The following is a 13,782-nucleotide window of genomic DNA, read 5'->3' on the forward strand; positions in this document are numbered from 1 at the left end:
CATCATCAATATGGCAGGGAGTGAGATTGTCAGGGGTCAAGCATCAGACCCTATTGCACCTTTAATTGAATGTCTGCCAGGGGCCTAATTCCCAAAATTGTTCAGCAGTAAATCTGTCAGGAGTAAGATGAACTGAAGTATATGAGAGGCCTACACTTGATCTTGGCAGAGATTCTAGGGCTTTAGACCTCCACTAACACTTTTTCTGATGGTTCTGTTCTTCCCTGCAGTTCAAAGAAAGTCAAGACATAAGGCTGAGGGTTAATCATTAGCCAGTTTAATCATGGAATTCTAAGGAAAGATTAAAACAACAGACTGATTTCATTAGAAAAGGTGGAAAGAAGGAAAGTGTTTTTCAGAATTACACAACACAGACTACTGATAACATGAATCTAGATATAAAGGTAGAGAGAAGGAAAGTGTTTTTCAAAATTACACAGCACAGAATACTGATAACACAAATATAGATAATACTTATTTAAAGCACAAAAGATCAAAGCAAAAAGAGTATTTACAGATTAGACTACTATAAAATAACCTGAAAGGAATTAAGATAGCCAGTGAGGAATTTGAAACTTTTTCTGTTAAGCTTAAGTGAAATTCAAAATAGAATTCTGGGGAAGAAGTGAGACAAACCATAGCCTAGAAACAAGCAAAAATTATGAGCAGTGTTCCTGTTTCTGGGGTTATGCATTTCCACATTAACATGCAAACAAGTTACTTGGTAATGTTAGCATAAGTAGAATATTTAGGATGAAGAGAAATGAAACTTACCACACTGAGGAGGAATGTCCAAGGGGACAAAATTTCTGTTGCACAAGTGGACAAATGCTGCTGCCAAGTTGCAAGCAGCTTTCAACTCACTGGATCCACAAGAATCTTGTGAACACATGGTATAGAACAGTTCTGGGTCCACCTTAAACATGAGCAAAGTTGTATGTAACATCTTCAGTTCTGCAAAGCACAAACCCATACCCCAAAAAGTGTGACAGCAATTTGGAAATAAATAGATCTTTCCCTTTAGTCTGTAATTCTCAGATGCAAATGAGAATTAGCATTGGCAAAACAAGAGTGGATAAATCATGTCAGGTAACTTAAAACTGTACAGCAAATATAGCAATTTAATTATAAAAGAAAAAAGAATTTAAAAATGTTCTTTGGGTAGATGTGATATTTTTTATTAGACCTACTGAATAGTTGGAAAAATTGTTCTTTGCAAGCTTTCAGGCACAAACATCCTTTTATTTTGTTTAATAAAAAATATCACATCTACCCAAAGAACTTCATACCTATGTCCTTAGACCAACATGGCTACAACCAACAACCTTAAAAAATATTGAATTTCTGCTAAATACCAGCTAAAGCACCATGGAAAATTAATCTAGTCTTTGATCTCTTGTAATTTTAACAGCTTTGTATTGTGTGGTTTGGAAGTTCAAACTTTTCTCTGCTGATTCTTAGTATTACTTACAACTTTGAAACAGTTCCTGAGAGGAGAGTGGGCTTCTTGAAAAAACATTTTACAAAATTTTTGCTTAGCTGTGATGGGACATGCCTTCACTTTCTTCTGTACATGGCTGCACTGACTGGTCACCTGAGAAAACAAGACTAGTCAGAACAGAAACAAATTGTTTTTTAAAGCATTGATGTAGTAGAAGCCCCTTAATTTATACCAGGAGACAGTTTAGATAAAGGCTTTTTAGACCTATTGTTTTACACTGCACTGAATAATTATTTCATTGTTTCATTAATATTAAGATGTGCCTTGCAATCTTCATAAATGAAACAAAGTATCTCTTTTGTCTTATAAATATTACAGATTACAGATATTGTTTCCTTTTCCTATTGATTTTATGATTCATTAAAGTTTTTTTTGTGTATGACTGGTGAAATAATAAGTAGTTGGCTAGGTCTCTTTTTGATAACATTATAAATGATAGATTAAGATAACCTTTTTTTCTAGATCCTTTTATATCTAAGAGAGACAATACTTTACCAGTGTATTCATCCTTGTTAACATATATCAAGAAAGCTTTAAGAGCAGATGATCACTGGATGAAGGTAGCAGCAATGACAAACATTTTTGCGTATTGAGATACAGATGTGTTTTTGCAATGGTTGTTTTAGGTAAGCTTCTTCACAAGTCACAAATATGGTGATAGCCAATGTCATAATCAACAATTAGCAACATTAATTGGCTTGTTTTGCCTGAGTAGTGCTTATGGGTTTTTGCATCAGATCAGCAATTTAAAAAAAATTAATACTTGCCCTAAATGCTTTAGTTCCATTAATAGAACCCTCTATGTTCAAGCAAAATCCAAATGTAAACTCAGGTTATATTAAGTGAGAACTTTAATTGCCAGGTTAACCTCCCAAACAGTCCTTTTTCTAAGGTGAGTAGGCACCTGCATAGCTCCTTGCTTGAAGAGCCTTCTCTTTATCCTCCCTTGTTTTCATGGCCCCTGGTCTTTCAACACTAAAGTTAAATGTGTTTCCTTCCATTAATACTGGGCACAATCTCATTGTACTGCATAAGAATCTGCTAGCTAGCTCCTGTGCTCCTTCCTATCAGCCATGTAATATTGTCACCACCAGTAGACTGTAACGTAAGGATCCTGAGGTGAGTTTTTCAAGGCAGAAGGAAGTGCATGGTTATTCCTTTAAGCTTGGCCTCCAACTATTGCTCACCCTGCCATATCTGCCCTGCACTTGATCTTACTGTCTTCCTTCTAACACCAATTGCTTATAGCAAACCTTCCATGTAAGAGGGAAAGGTTGATTCGATTTTATCAGGGCAACTAAATACCATATTTACTCAAATCCGGTACAAGATTCCCCCGCCCCCTTTTCAGCATAGGTAAAAAAGCCCCTTATCTTGGATTCAAGTGAAAGGTGGAGGGGGAGCAGGTAGCTGCTGCAGTTCTGACTCTGGATCTGAGCATAGGTGGTGGTCAGAGTCAGACAACAGCAGCCACCTGCCACCATCTCTGCACTCTCTGTCCTCTTTGCCTGCCCTTGCAGCCTCTACCAACTCCTTTTCAGCTCTGACTCCGGCTGGGCACGAAGCACATGAAGACTCCATCCCCTGCCTAGCCAGTCAGTAGTGGTGCAGCTTCAGCCTTGGGGTGCTGCTGCATGTCTGGGCAAGGGCTCCATTACCTGGGAGAGAATCTAGCTGGAGCTGCATCAGACCATGGTGGGGGGGGAGGGGAGAATAAGGAGGCAGGGGCTGTGAAAACCAGTGGGGGCAGGTGCTGGGTGTGGTTGGGTAGGCTGCAAGGGGAAGAAATGGGGAGAGGGGCAGAGGGCAAGGGGACTGCCTACTCCCCAGCTGCCTGCTGCTGCTTTCCCCTCTGTAGCAGTGGGGGAGGAGGGAGGGTGAGTTTAAGACAACCCCCCAATAATGAGATTTTATACCTGGAAAATTATAACAAATGTATACATTTTCCATACATGGAATGAAATTATTGGGGGGGGTCATCTTAAATTTTAAGTAGTCTTGGATTTGGGTAAATATGGTACATTGTCCACCATACTGTCTCCTACTTCTTCATAAAGTTCCTAAGAGTTAGATAGAGTTCCTGACTTTGCATATTTATATTCCTGTCCATTGACTTCATGATGTATGTCAATGTTACATTATCAGCAAGTCAATCTTTTTATTACTTTTTCTGAATGGGATATGACTGCAAGCAATGCACAGAGTTCAGCAAAAGTCATCTATAAATTCTTCTCAGCAGTAATGTACACTGCAAAGAGGCTGTGTGGCATACAAATGAAATGTAGCAATCAATAGCATAAGCAGAGCCATTATGACATCAACCACTTAAAAAAGGTCATTCATGCTTCCCTGGCTTTTTTAATGCCATTATAATAAGTTTCTTGCATATTACTTTTCATTGATTATTTTTCTTTTTTACTAATTCAGGTTGCTTGCATATATCTGCATTGCTTGAAAGTTGGCCTTTTTAGAGAGAGAGACAGTGAGCAGACTAAAGGAGGTAAGTGAGAAGGAAGCAAGAAAGGATCAGATACAGCTACCATGAGTACTGGCCCTGAGAAAAGCTGAGAGTTCCTGGGGGCTCCAGGCTGGCTGAAAGGGGCCTGGGGTTATCTGCTATTGTGTTACTGCTCCTGTATTCAGTGAAAGAGAGCCCAGCACATTCATTAGTAACAGATGTGCATCAAAGATAACCAGATCTCATCAACAATTCTCATTCTAACAGAAGCAACCTGCAGGATTCCACACTTTGGCTCATTTCTTAGATTAACAATGCAGGGTTTCAGCCTGAAGGTTAACTTGCTTAGAAAGTTTAAGCAATAAATGCAGTTCTGTTATGGTGAAAATACTGGTACATTTCCAAGATTGTGTGGCTGACTTGTATAAGGAAATATTCCCACTTTTATGGAACTGATTTAACCTCTTTAGGAAAACTGAAGTAGTAGTTTGTGCAGGTTACATATGGCCCTTTCTGTCTGAGTGTGACCCCTAGATGGACACATTTTGTGAGTCTTTTCAGGTAGCAGAGAGACAGCTGATTACCTGCCAGCTCCGTATAAATTCCTGCATGCTGCTGGAGTGAGAGTGGTTAGAAAGCATCCATTCATTTCCAGCTTCATTGTCATTAGTGCCAAAAAGACCAGCTGACACACCTGGAAACAAAGGAAAACTGAGTAAAATGAGCACAAAGTTACAGGTTTAGAAACTGCCTTTAGGCACTGAGGGTAGAGCGCTATTTCTTTTCTGCATCTAAATGTCAGTTTTTAGCCACACAAGTGACATTTTTGGTGCTTAGGTATGGGTAACAAACCTATTTCCCTTGCAATGTGGATACTAAACGTGTGCACAGAGACCGAGTATGCACAGTAGCCTATACTAGGGTTACCATATGTCTGGGTTTTTCCATACATATCTTCTTTTTGAGTCCTCCCATGTCCGTCCATGCAGTTTTTTGAAATCTGAACAAATGTCCAGGATTTTGCCCTGCTCCACTGGCAAGAGTGTGGGGAGGGCGATGGGAGGCAGGGGGATCACATGCGAATGTGTGCACGTATGCACATGGCTGGCATATAGCCAGGCAGGGTCATGGGAGCAGCCCTGGTAGCTGGATACAGGTAAGTCTATGGGGGGCGGGAGGGCCAGGGCTTGGAGACTGTCTCGGGGGGTGTGGGGCATGTGAATCTGTGTGCATGCATGTGTGCGTGTAGGTGGGGGAGGGGGTGGGGGGGGGGGAGGGGAGGGGTGTGTGTGTGTGTGTGTGTGTGGCGGGGTGCAGCAGGTGCCTGCTGATGCTGGGGATGGTGTCTAGGCACGAGAGCTGAGGCAGGGCAGAAGGAAGGTGCCTGCCCATCCAGTGGGGGAAGGGGGTGGAGGGGCCCTTCAGGGGCAGTGGGGAACTGCATGGCCAAGCTAGTTGCACCAGGGGCCACTGCCCTTGCTTGTAGGGGCAGGGCACCTGGGAAATGCTGCCTGGGTGGGGCATAGCCAGGCTGCCTGGTGCAGGGGGCTGTGGGTTGGGAGTGAGGGGCACCAGCATAGCCCAGCATAGGACCAGGGTTCTGCAAGTTGGGAGTAAAGGGCAGCAGCAGGGACATAGGGCTGCAGGTTGGGAGTGAGGGGCACTGGCAGTGCCAGAGGGCTGTGGGTTTGGAGTGAGGTGTCCCCTGACAGGTATCCTCTTTTTTGAGACTGAAAATATGGTAACCCTAGCCTGTGTACTGACTGGATACATACAGAGCTACATACAAACAGCAATTCTGGATTCATAACTGCATCTATGACTCAAAAATGCAGCAAGCCATGACTAGTGGATGTTAACACTCTGGAGAAGGGCCCTCCCACATGGCAGCCCCAGTAGTTGAGTGGTCAGGGCACTACTCAGGAAGCTAGAAACCTGTGTTTTAGGCCTACATCTCTCTTTCTCAATCCAGTCTTCCCATTGGGGTAGAATGCTTCCCACTGGACTGCTCTATGCAATGACTAAAGGCAAGAGGCTGTGGCGCAGCCTCAGAGATTGCACTGGGAAGGGGATTTGGCTAATGCCTGTCCTGTGGTGGGATGGTTAGAGCACCAAGCCTGACCAAGCAACCACAGCACAAAGACAGGGCCAAAACCAGCAAGGTAGGCAGCAAGAAAACGCCATCTAGATGCATGGATATAAACAGAATTCCAGCCTTCCTGTCCTGCCTGGGGAAGTTCAGCTAAAATGCAGAAATGGTTTGTTCAGGTTAAAAAAGGAGAGCTTGCCATAGCATCCATTATACAATGGGTTTGACTATTTGGTCTTGCATGTCAAAGACTATTCAGGAGTCGGGGTGTCAAACACGTCACCTGGCCCACACAGCTAGTGGAATGGCTGGTAATTTGGCGAAGCAGGGATGGGGCCTGCTGCTGAAATCGGGTACAGAGCCTTACTAAGGACACATAATGGCAGCAAATGATGGCTGCATTAACACCTGTTAATGTGTTAATGCCTCTTGCCCCACTGCCCACAAGGTAACAGTTTAAAATCCCTGCTCTAGAGCAATGGCTCTCTTATACTGACTGGTGGAGCAGAGCTGAGCTGTCAACACCATGGGTTGCATTAAGAGGCAGCTAAAGTTACAGGAACTTTATGTAAACATTTGTGGTTTTACTACATGGATTTATTTCATGTCACATTAACTAGGAATGTCTGGTGCCATCACCAGGGCTAGTATGAAATGAACTGGGAAGGGCAGGTGAGGGCAGTTTTTAATCTAGTTACTGAGGTCTCTAGACATCAGAGATAGAGGAAAAACGAGCTAGAAGCAGAAGGGTCCAATTAAAGTGTTGCTAAGATTGTGTTTAATACTAACCATGATGCCATCCACTCAATGTAATGGTACAGAGGTCATGATGAAAGTCACAGGAGACAGAAACTCCATTCTGACTGGACACTTCGATTGTATTAGCTTCTTTTCTTGCAATTACGCCATTTTTTTCAAAAGACAGATCAAAATCAAGACTTTGGCAACTCTCTTCCGCCAGGGAAAGATTGTACACCTTGGACATCTGTTAAAATGAAAAAAAAAAATCTCCAAGTAAATAATATTCGGCAGGGTTTTACAAAGAACTGATACTCCTAAAATCCCCATTGGTGTTTGTAATGTCAAATGCCAGAAATCTGACTTATTTGGAAAGTACTATTTCTGGTCACAGGCTGGTTAGCTCAGTGTGTGCAGGCTGGGCAGTGCCATCTATGAACTGCCCCATTTTGGGGCAGAAAGGCACAAGGCCACCCAGGTACGCTGAGTTTATTACCCAGAACACAAGTACTGTAAATCTTCCTGGCATCATAGTGCCCATGCAAGAAGAAAGGGTAAGTTTCCTTAAGCCTTCTTGCATTTCCTGCATCCAGGAGCGAGGCAGGATATTGTCCACACTTACCAGTATTAGCTCTTATTTTTGAGAATTAGTCCTGCTTGCTGATACATGACAGGTCTATAAGCCCCGATTTATGCTAAGTCTGGAAAAGTGATACATTTGGTGCTTGGCTTCATTGTCAAAATATAATGATTTCAATACTGCTCTTTCTGTTATAAGACTATAAGAAGGCAAAGTGCTATACTGGGTCAGATCAGTGGTCCATCTAGCCCTGTAGCCTGTCTCCCACAGTGGGGTTTTTTCCTATCACTCCTCTGCTCATGTCTCCAAGCAGACTCAACAAATAGGCCTGTCTCCCACAGTGGCAGACGTGCATGCTAGAGGGAAAGCAATGAACTGGATAGATTACCCTTATTGGTTTAGAGATGCGGGAACAAACAGCTCCAACAATGCAATTTCCAGAACACATTTCATTATTTTGCAATTAAACTTGAATATCTCCTCCCACCTTCAGTCCTGGGTACAGATCAAACACTGCCTGGTTCATCTCCACATAGAGTGATCTTGAGCCACTGGTCTCCTGGTTCAGCACTACAGTGAAGGTGCTGTGAACAAAATCCTTGGCAAGAAGCACACTGCACTTTGATGCCAGATCATAAATCCTTCCATCAAAAGTCATAACATGTTTGTTCCCCATCAACACAGCATGATCTGGAGAAAGTCATATATAAGAGCAGTGTCACTAAACTGTGCACAGAGCAGTGCACTATATCAGTGTCAGAACAGCCTATTACTTCTCAGGAGACTTTTCTAAGATAATCATCAGTATATAGATTCTAAGCCAGTTATAAGCTTTTCCATAATAGTGAATTTTTAGCAGGAAAAAAAATCTATCATTTTTTATATTAGCCAGGATTCAGAAGTTCTGAAACTGGGAGATCTGAAATGAGGATCCACAGTTTGCACATGAGCTGATCTCTATTTAAAATACAAGTGCTAAATATATATGCATATTCTTGTATTAGAAACATGAATAAATGATAAGTGTCTGTCTCAGAGAAAGTTCAGCAATATCAGAAATAGAACAGGAAATGATTCTCTTGCTCCACAAGCACCAAGTAGGCAACTCCTTTTAAAGTGAAAGGGAACTGTAGATGTAAAGCACCTCTGAAAATTATGCCGTTGAAACCCCATCTTAATGCCCTCCAAATACTGCCCAGATCCAGGAGCTATAGAAAACAACCACTTCTGGAAGCTCTGTTGTCTACTAAGGAGTGGTTAGAAGTTCATGCAACTCAGCAGAAATGGGACTCCTAAGAAAAACAGAACTTTCATCAAAAGACTTGCATTCAAATGGACTCTCCATCATCCTCCGTTTGAATCTGTAGTATTCTGCTACTGGGTTGATGTTATAGAAGTCTCTGAGGGGCCTCATTAGCTTTTCTTCAATGAGGTAGTTAGTAATATTTGCCAAATCCATAGAGTGTTCTCCTTTGGGTAAAACCGGCAGGTTCACTGCCACTGAACAATTCCTGTGGGGCACAAATGATTCACTTGTGATCTCACTGGCATTAAAAGATATTCAGTGCACTTTATGTATTACTCATCTAAAAATGGAGAAAAATGCATTACAACTGCAAAAATAGTTTCATAGTTTCATAGTTAGTAGGGTTGGAAGGGACCTGAGCAGATCATCAAGTCTGACCCCCGGCCATGGGGGGGAAAGACAGCCCCGGCAAGGTGTCTATCCAGCCTCCTCTTAAAGACCCTCAGGGTAGGAGTGAGGACCACTTCCCTTGGAAGTTGGTTCTAGATCCTAGCCACCCTGACTGTGAAGTAGTGGTTTGTGATATCTAGCCTGAATCTACTCTCCGTCAACTTATGGCCATTGTTCTTTGTTACTCCCGGTAGTCTCGGGGAACAGGGACTCGCCCATTGCCCGCTGGTCTCCCTTGGCCACTTTATAGACGGCTACCAGACCCCCTCTCAGCCTCCTCTTGTAGAGGCTGAACAGGTTCAGATCCCATAGCCTATCCTCATAGGACCTGCCCTGCTGCCCCCTGATCATGTGAGTGGCCCTCCTCTGGACCCTCTCGATGTTGTCCACATCCCTCCTGAAGTGCAGCACCCAGAACTGGATGCAGTACTCCAACTGAGGTCTGACCAAGGTCACATAGAGGGGGAGGATCACCTCCTTGGACCTGCTTGTGATGCATCTGTGGATGCATGACAAGGTGCGGTTAGCCTTTCTGACTGCATCCCCACATGGTGGCCCATGTTCATCTTTGAGTCAATAATGACTCCAAGATCCTTTTCTGCCTCTGTGCTGATGAGAAGGGAGTTCCCCAGCCTGTAGGTATGCTGCTGGTTCTTCCTCCCCAGGTGCAGTACCTTGCATTTGTCAGTGCTGAAACCTATCCTATTCTCATCTGCCCACCCCTGTAATGTGTCCAGATCTGATTGCAGCTTGTCCCTCCCCTCTAGCATGCCCACCTCCCCCCACATCTCATTGTCATCTGTGAATTTGAACAAGGTGCTAATCACCCCCTCATCCAAGTCGCTGATGAAGATGTTGAACAGTGCAGGCCCGAGGACCAAGCCCTGCAGAACCCCACTGCCCACATCCTTCCAGGTTGAAAAAGACCCATCCACCACCACTTTCTGAGTACAGCCCTCCAGCCAATTGGTGACCCATCTGACCATGTAGGGATCGACACCACTGTCGCCTAATTTTTTAATGAGAAAGGGATGAGAGACAGTGTCGAAGGCTTTTCTAAAATCCAGAAAGATTATGTCCACCGCAATGCCTGTATCCAAGGATTTAGTGTCCTGATCATAGAAGGCCACCAGGTTGGTCTGACAGGACCTGCCTCTGATGAACCCATGTTGGTTGCCCCTAAGCATGCACTTTCCTGCTGGTCCCTCGCAGATGTGCTCCAGGATCATTTTCTCGAAGAGCTTCCCCAGGACCGGGGTAACTAACAGGCCTATAGGAGACTAACAGGCCTATAGTTTCCTGGGTCCTCCTTCCTCCCTTTTTTGAAAATGGGGACCACACTGGCCCTCTTCCAGTCCTCCGGCACCTCGCCAGAGCACCACGAGTGCACGTAATGCTGTGGCAGGGGACCCGCAATGACCTCTGCTAATTCCCTCAGTGCTCTGACGTGGAGATCATCAGAACCTGCTGATTTGGATGTGTCCAGTCCCACCAAGATGTCCCTGACTAGGTCCACTCCGACCCTGGGCCTAGCTGCGCCTCCCCTGGGACTGTCAGGGATCATGATGGGGGGGGATGACCTGGCCCCCGCTCCGAAAAACGGAGGGAAAGAAGTTGTTAAATAAGTTAGCTTTGATGTCTGGTGCGACCACCAGACTTCCTAGTGTGTCCTGCAGAGGCCCTATGTTACCCGGAACCTTTTTTTTACCCCCTATGTATTTAAAAAAGGACTTCTTATGGTCCTTGATCCAGGTTGCTAGTCCCAGTTCCATCTTCGCCTTGACCTTCCCAACAGCTCCCCTGTTTATATTATATATATAATATATATATCAATATATAATATCATTAATATATAATATTTATATTTATAATGATATATAATAACTCTAAAACGCAGAAGCAATGTGCTATTTCAGGCTGAGTTTACCAAGACTACTATTCTATTTGCTGGTAGATATTTATTTTTAAGCAGGAAATAAACAGCCCATTACAGTAGATAACTTTGTATAAAGACTGCCCAGAACATGGGATGCTTGCTTTCCTAATCAGGGAAGTTGACTTAAAAAGCAAATTTGTGAGAACGTGTTAAGAAAATATTATGTGCTGAAGAAAGTGCTATACCACAGAATAGAGTTAATCCAAAATTATTACCTGGTTGAAAAGCTGTACAGGCTTGATAAGGGCTTCCAGATCTTGCTCACACCTTGGGACAACTTTGCTTCTGCCCACCTTAGCATCTGATGGGTTGCCTACTCAAGTGACAGACCACATGATAAAAGTAGCTGTTACATTAATGTGGTTTTAGGGCAAGACAAGATTTTTGCTGCAATATCAGACAATTCTTCAGAAAAATGATGCTCCATTCTCCTTCACATTGGCCATGTGCCTGACAGCTATTTGGTGTAATTGAGCAAGATGGCAAATGAAAATACAGACAGATGTATATTAGATGATGTATCCCTCATGCAATAGCTAATTTCAGGGAGTTGATACACTACAGTTGCTGAAGCAAAGGATAGGATTTAGATCTCCATTACTAGACTCTGGGTGTGTCCACATGTGCAATTAGTGAGACTGAATAAACTCTAGTGCAATTTGAGCCAGAAGAAACTAATCCCGACCACGCCATCCACACGTGCGTTTAAGTGCAGTAATCTACTCCATCATCGGATAGTACCTGCATCTGATGGGGCCATCCTACACCAGAGGAAATTAATCTAAAGCACCCTAATTGTGGCACATGTGTAGATGGTGACACTTTACTGTGCAGTAAATTAGTCTACTGCATAGTAAAATGCACATGTAGATGTGCCCACTGCTATCACAGCACAGATGACCTCAAAAAGGACAGTGAACTAAAAGACCAGAGATATTTACAAACTCAACATGTATAGGAATCCCTTTGGGGTGGGAGGGCGGCAATCATGAAGGTTTCAAAAATGTTGCTAGCACTGTAATTTTGGCCAGAGACATTAGGACATGCTGCTCTATTTTCTGAAACAGGGACCTAATTTTCAAAAGCAGCAAAAACCCCAAACCTGTAGTTCTAGATGTGTAGACACAAACCATCAAGATGGGAGTCAACCAGACAATTTATGTGCACAAAAATGACATTTAGACATTTCACTGCAACATTAGGATTTAGCTTGACAGCACTTTGAAAAATGTGGCTTTCAATGTCCAGGTAGAGCAGACAAAACCTTGAATCAGATTATAATTGCACGTTAATGTTGCCAGAACTAGAAAATGGAATGGAAGCTATTTGTAATACTTAATTTCCAAGTATGAAAAGCAAGTCAACCTGGGTGAGACCCAAACCTGCATATAAAAAGGCTCTTTAATTCAAAATAGGGGTGTCAATCTGTAAGTTACATCTTCACCCCTTTATACAAATAAAGAATTATTTTATACTAACCATATCCAGGCTTGTTTTCAGAGCTCTGAGTGCCACCTGGATTGGTTCCATAAGCCAAACATCTTTTACAATATTGGGCACAAAAGCCTGGATTTTCTTCATATACTGCTCTGTTTTTTCTTGCCAAACTTCGTCTAGTGGCTTCAAAGTCACATCATAGTAGGCATCCTTCAGAGTTGCTAATGGTTCTGAAACAAGCATGAAAGTGAACTTAGATAATGTTTTTAAAGTGCACCCCCAGTTATAGTTTAGGACAGAATCTTTACTCCCCCAACATAGGCAGAGGTCGGAGTTCAAGATGAAGAAAGAGGCACTGGTGTGAAGCACAGGTAAGACCTGTGCTTCTTTGAACACCCTGGCATGGGTCAGTAGGAGCTGGTAAAAGTGAGGGCCTTTAGCTATGGCTATGGTCCACCTACATGCCCAGCAATGGCCCTTGGGGAGACAGGCAGTACATGCTCGTTTCAAAAACCACTTTGAGGAAAGTTCTGCAAATGCTTTTTCAATCCAGCTATATCTGCCTTCCATGGGCAGAAAAGCCTAGAAGCCTGGCTGCACTGTATCTATCTTGTAACCTTCCAAGGTGGAGCAAGGGGATGTATTGGTCCTTATGACTCACATATTGAACAGGAGTCCAAGATCCAAGTCCTGTTACCAGCCATGCTTGAAGGACTGATCCTGTTGCGTGGTTCAGAGAGTTCTCCGTTTTGCCATGCAAGGGGAAGGCAGTTGTTATTTGGACACAATTGATAATAGGCCACTTTAGTTTCCTCTAATACTTCTTGTGGAAATGTGGTCCATCTGAAATGTGAACTACTGGCAAAGGAGGGGGCTGGCAGCATTCAGCCACAGAACAAATACAGCACCTGAGATAAGACTAATGTGAATCTTCTGAATTCAGATGCTGGAATTAGAAGTGCTCTGGTTAACCAGTGTGTTTAGTAGGGAGCCTCCAGCAGGCACTCAATAGAGGAATCTGCCCTTAATCCTGGTCTGACAGACCCTGAAGGGCATCATAAAACAAAAGATTATTCATTTTTTTCCCCAAAATATAATGAATGGCTGAATTAAACTGGAGTCACTTTGAGGGGTTTTTTTGTTTGTTTGTTTAGCTAAAGAGGGTATCCAGAGGTACAAAGATTCACTAGGGACTGCGTGTGTGCATGTGTGTGTGCTTGTGTGTGTATGCGTGCAGGTAAATAATGTATAAGGGACCAGAGTCTAGATCAGCATATTTTGATAGCTCAAAATAGAAACATGCTTTTCAGCATCATATTTACTCAGTTTGCCAGACCTGCTTTTTCC

At 43.2% G+C, this 13,782-nt stretch overlaps 1 protein-coding gene across 1 annotated transcript in view; it reads right to left on the reverse strand.

The window, feature by feature from the left end:
• LOC102383324 overlaps positions 1–13,782 on the reverse strand; it is a 186,712-nt gene that overhangs the window by 2,321 nt on the left and 170,609 nt on the right. Inside the window, exons 65-72 of the mRNA XM_014519708.2 lie at positions 12,478–12,665; positions 11,214–11,311; positions 8,693–8,877; positions 7,854–8,056; positions 6,838–7,033; positions 4,544–4,653; positions 1,472–1,594; positions 775–916 (exon numbers count right to left, since the gene is read on the reverse strand). Of these exons, the coding sequence (XP_014375194.2) occupies positions 775–916; positions 1,472–1,594; positions 4,544–4,653; positions 6,838–7,033; positions 7,854–8,056; positions 8,693–8,877; positions 11,214–11,311; positions 12,478–12,665 (1,245 nt within the window). The remainder of the gene's footprint in view (positions 1–774; positions 917–1,471; positions 1,595–4,543; positions 4,654–6,837; positions 7,034–7,853; positions 8,057–8,692; positions 8,878–11,213; positions 11,312–12,477; positions 12,666–13,782) is intronic.

The sequence above is a fragment of the Alligator sinensis genome, unplaced genomic scaffold (genome assembly GCF_000455745.1).
Source record: "Alligator sinensis unplaced genomic scaffold, ASM45574v1 scaffold73_1, whole genome shotgun sequence".
Classification (NCBI taxonomy): domain Eukaryota; kingdom Metazoa; phylum Chordata; order Crocodylia; family Alligatoridae; genus Alligator; species Alligator sinensis.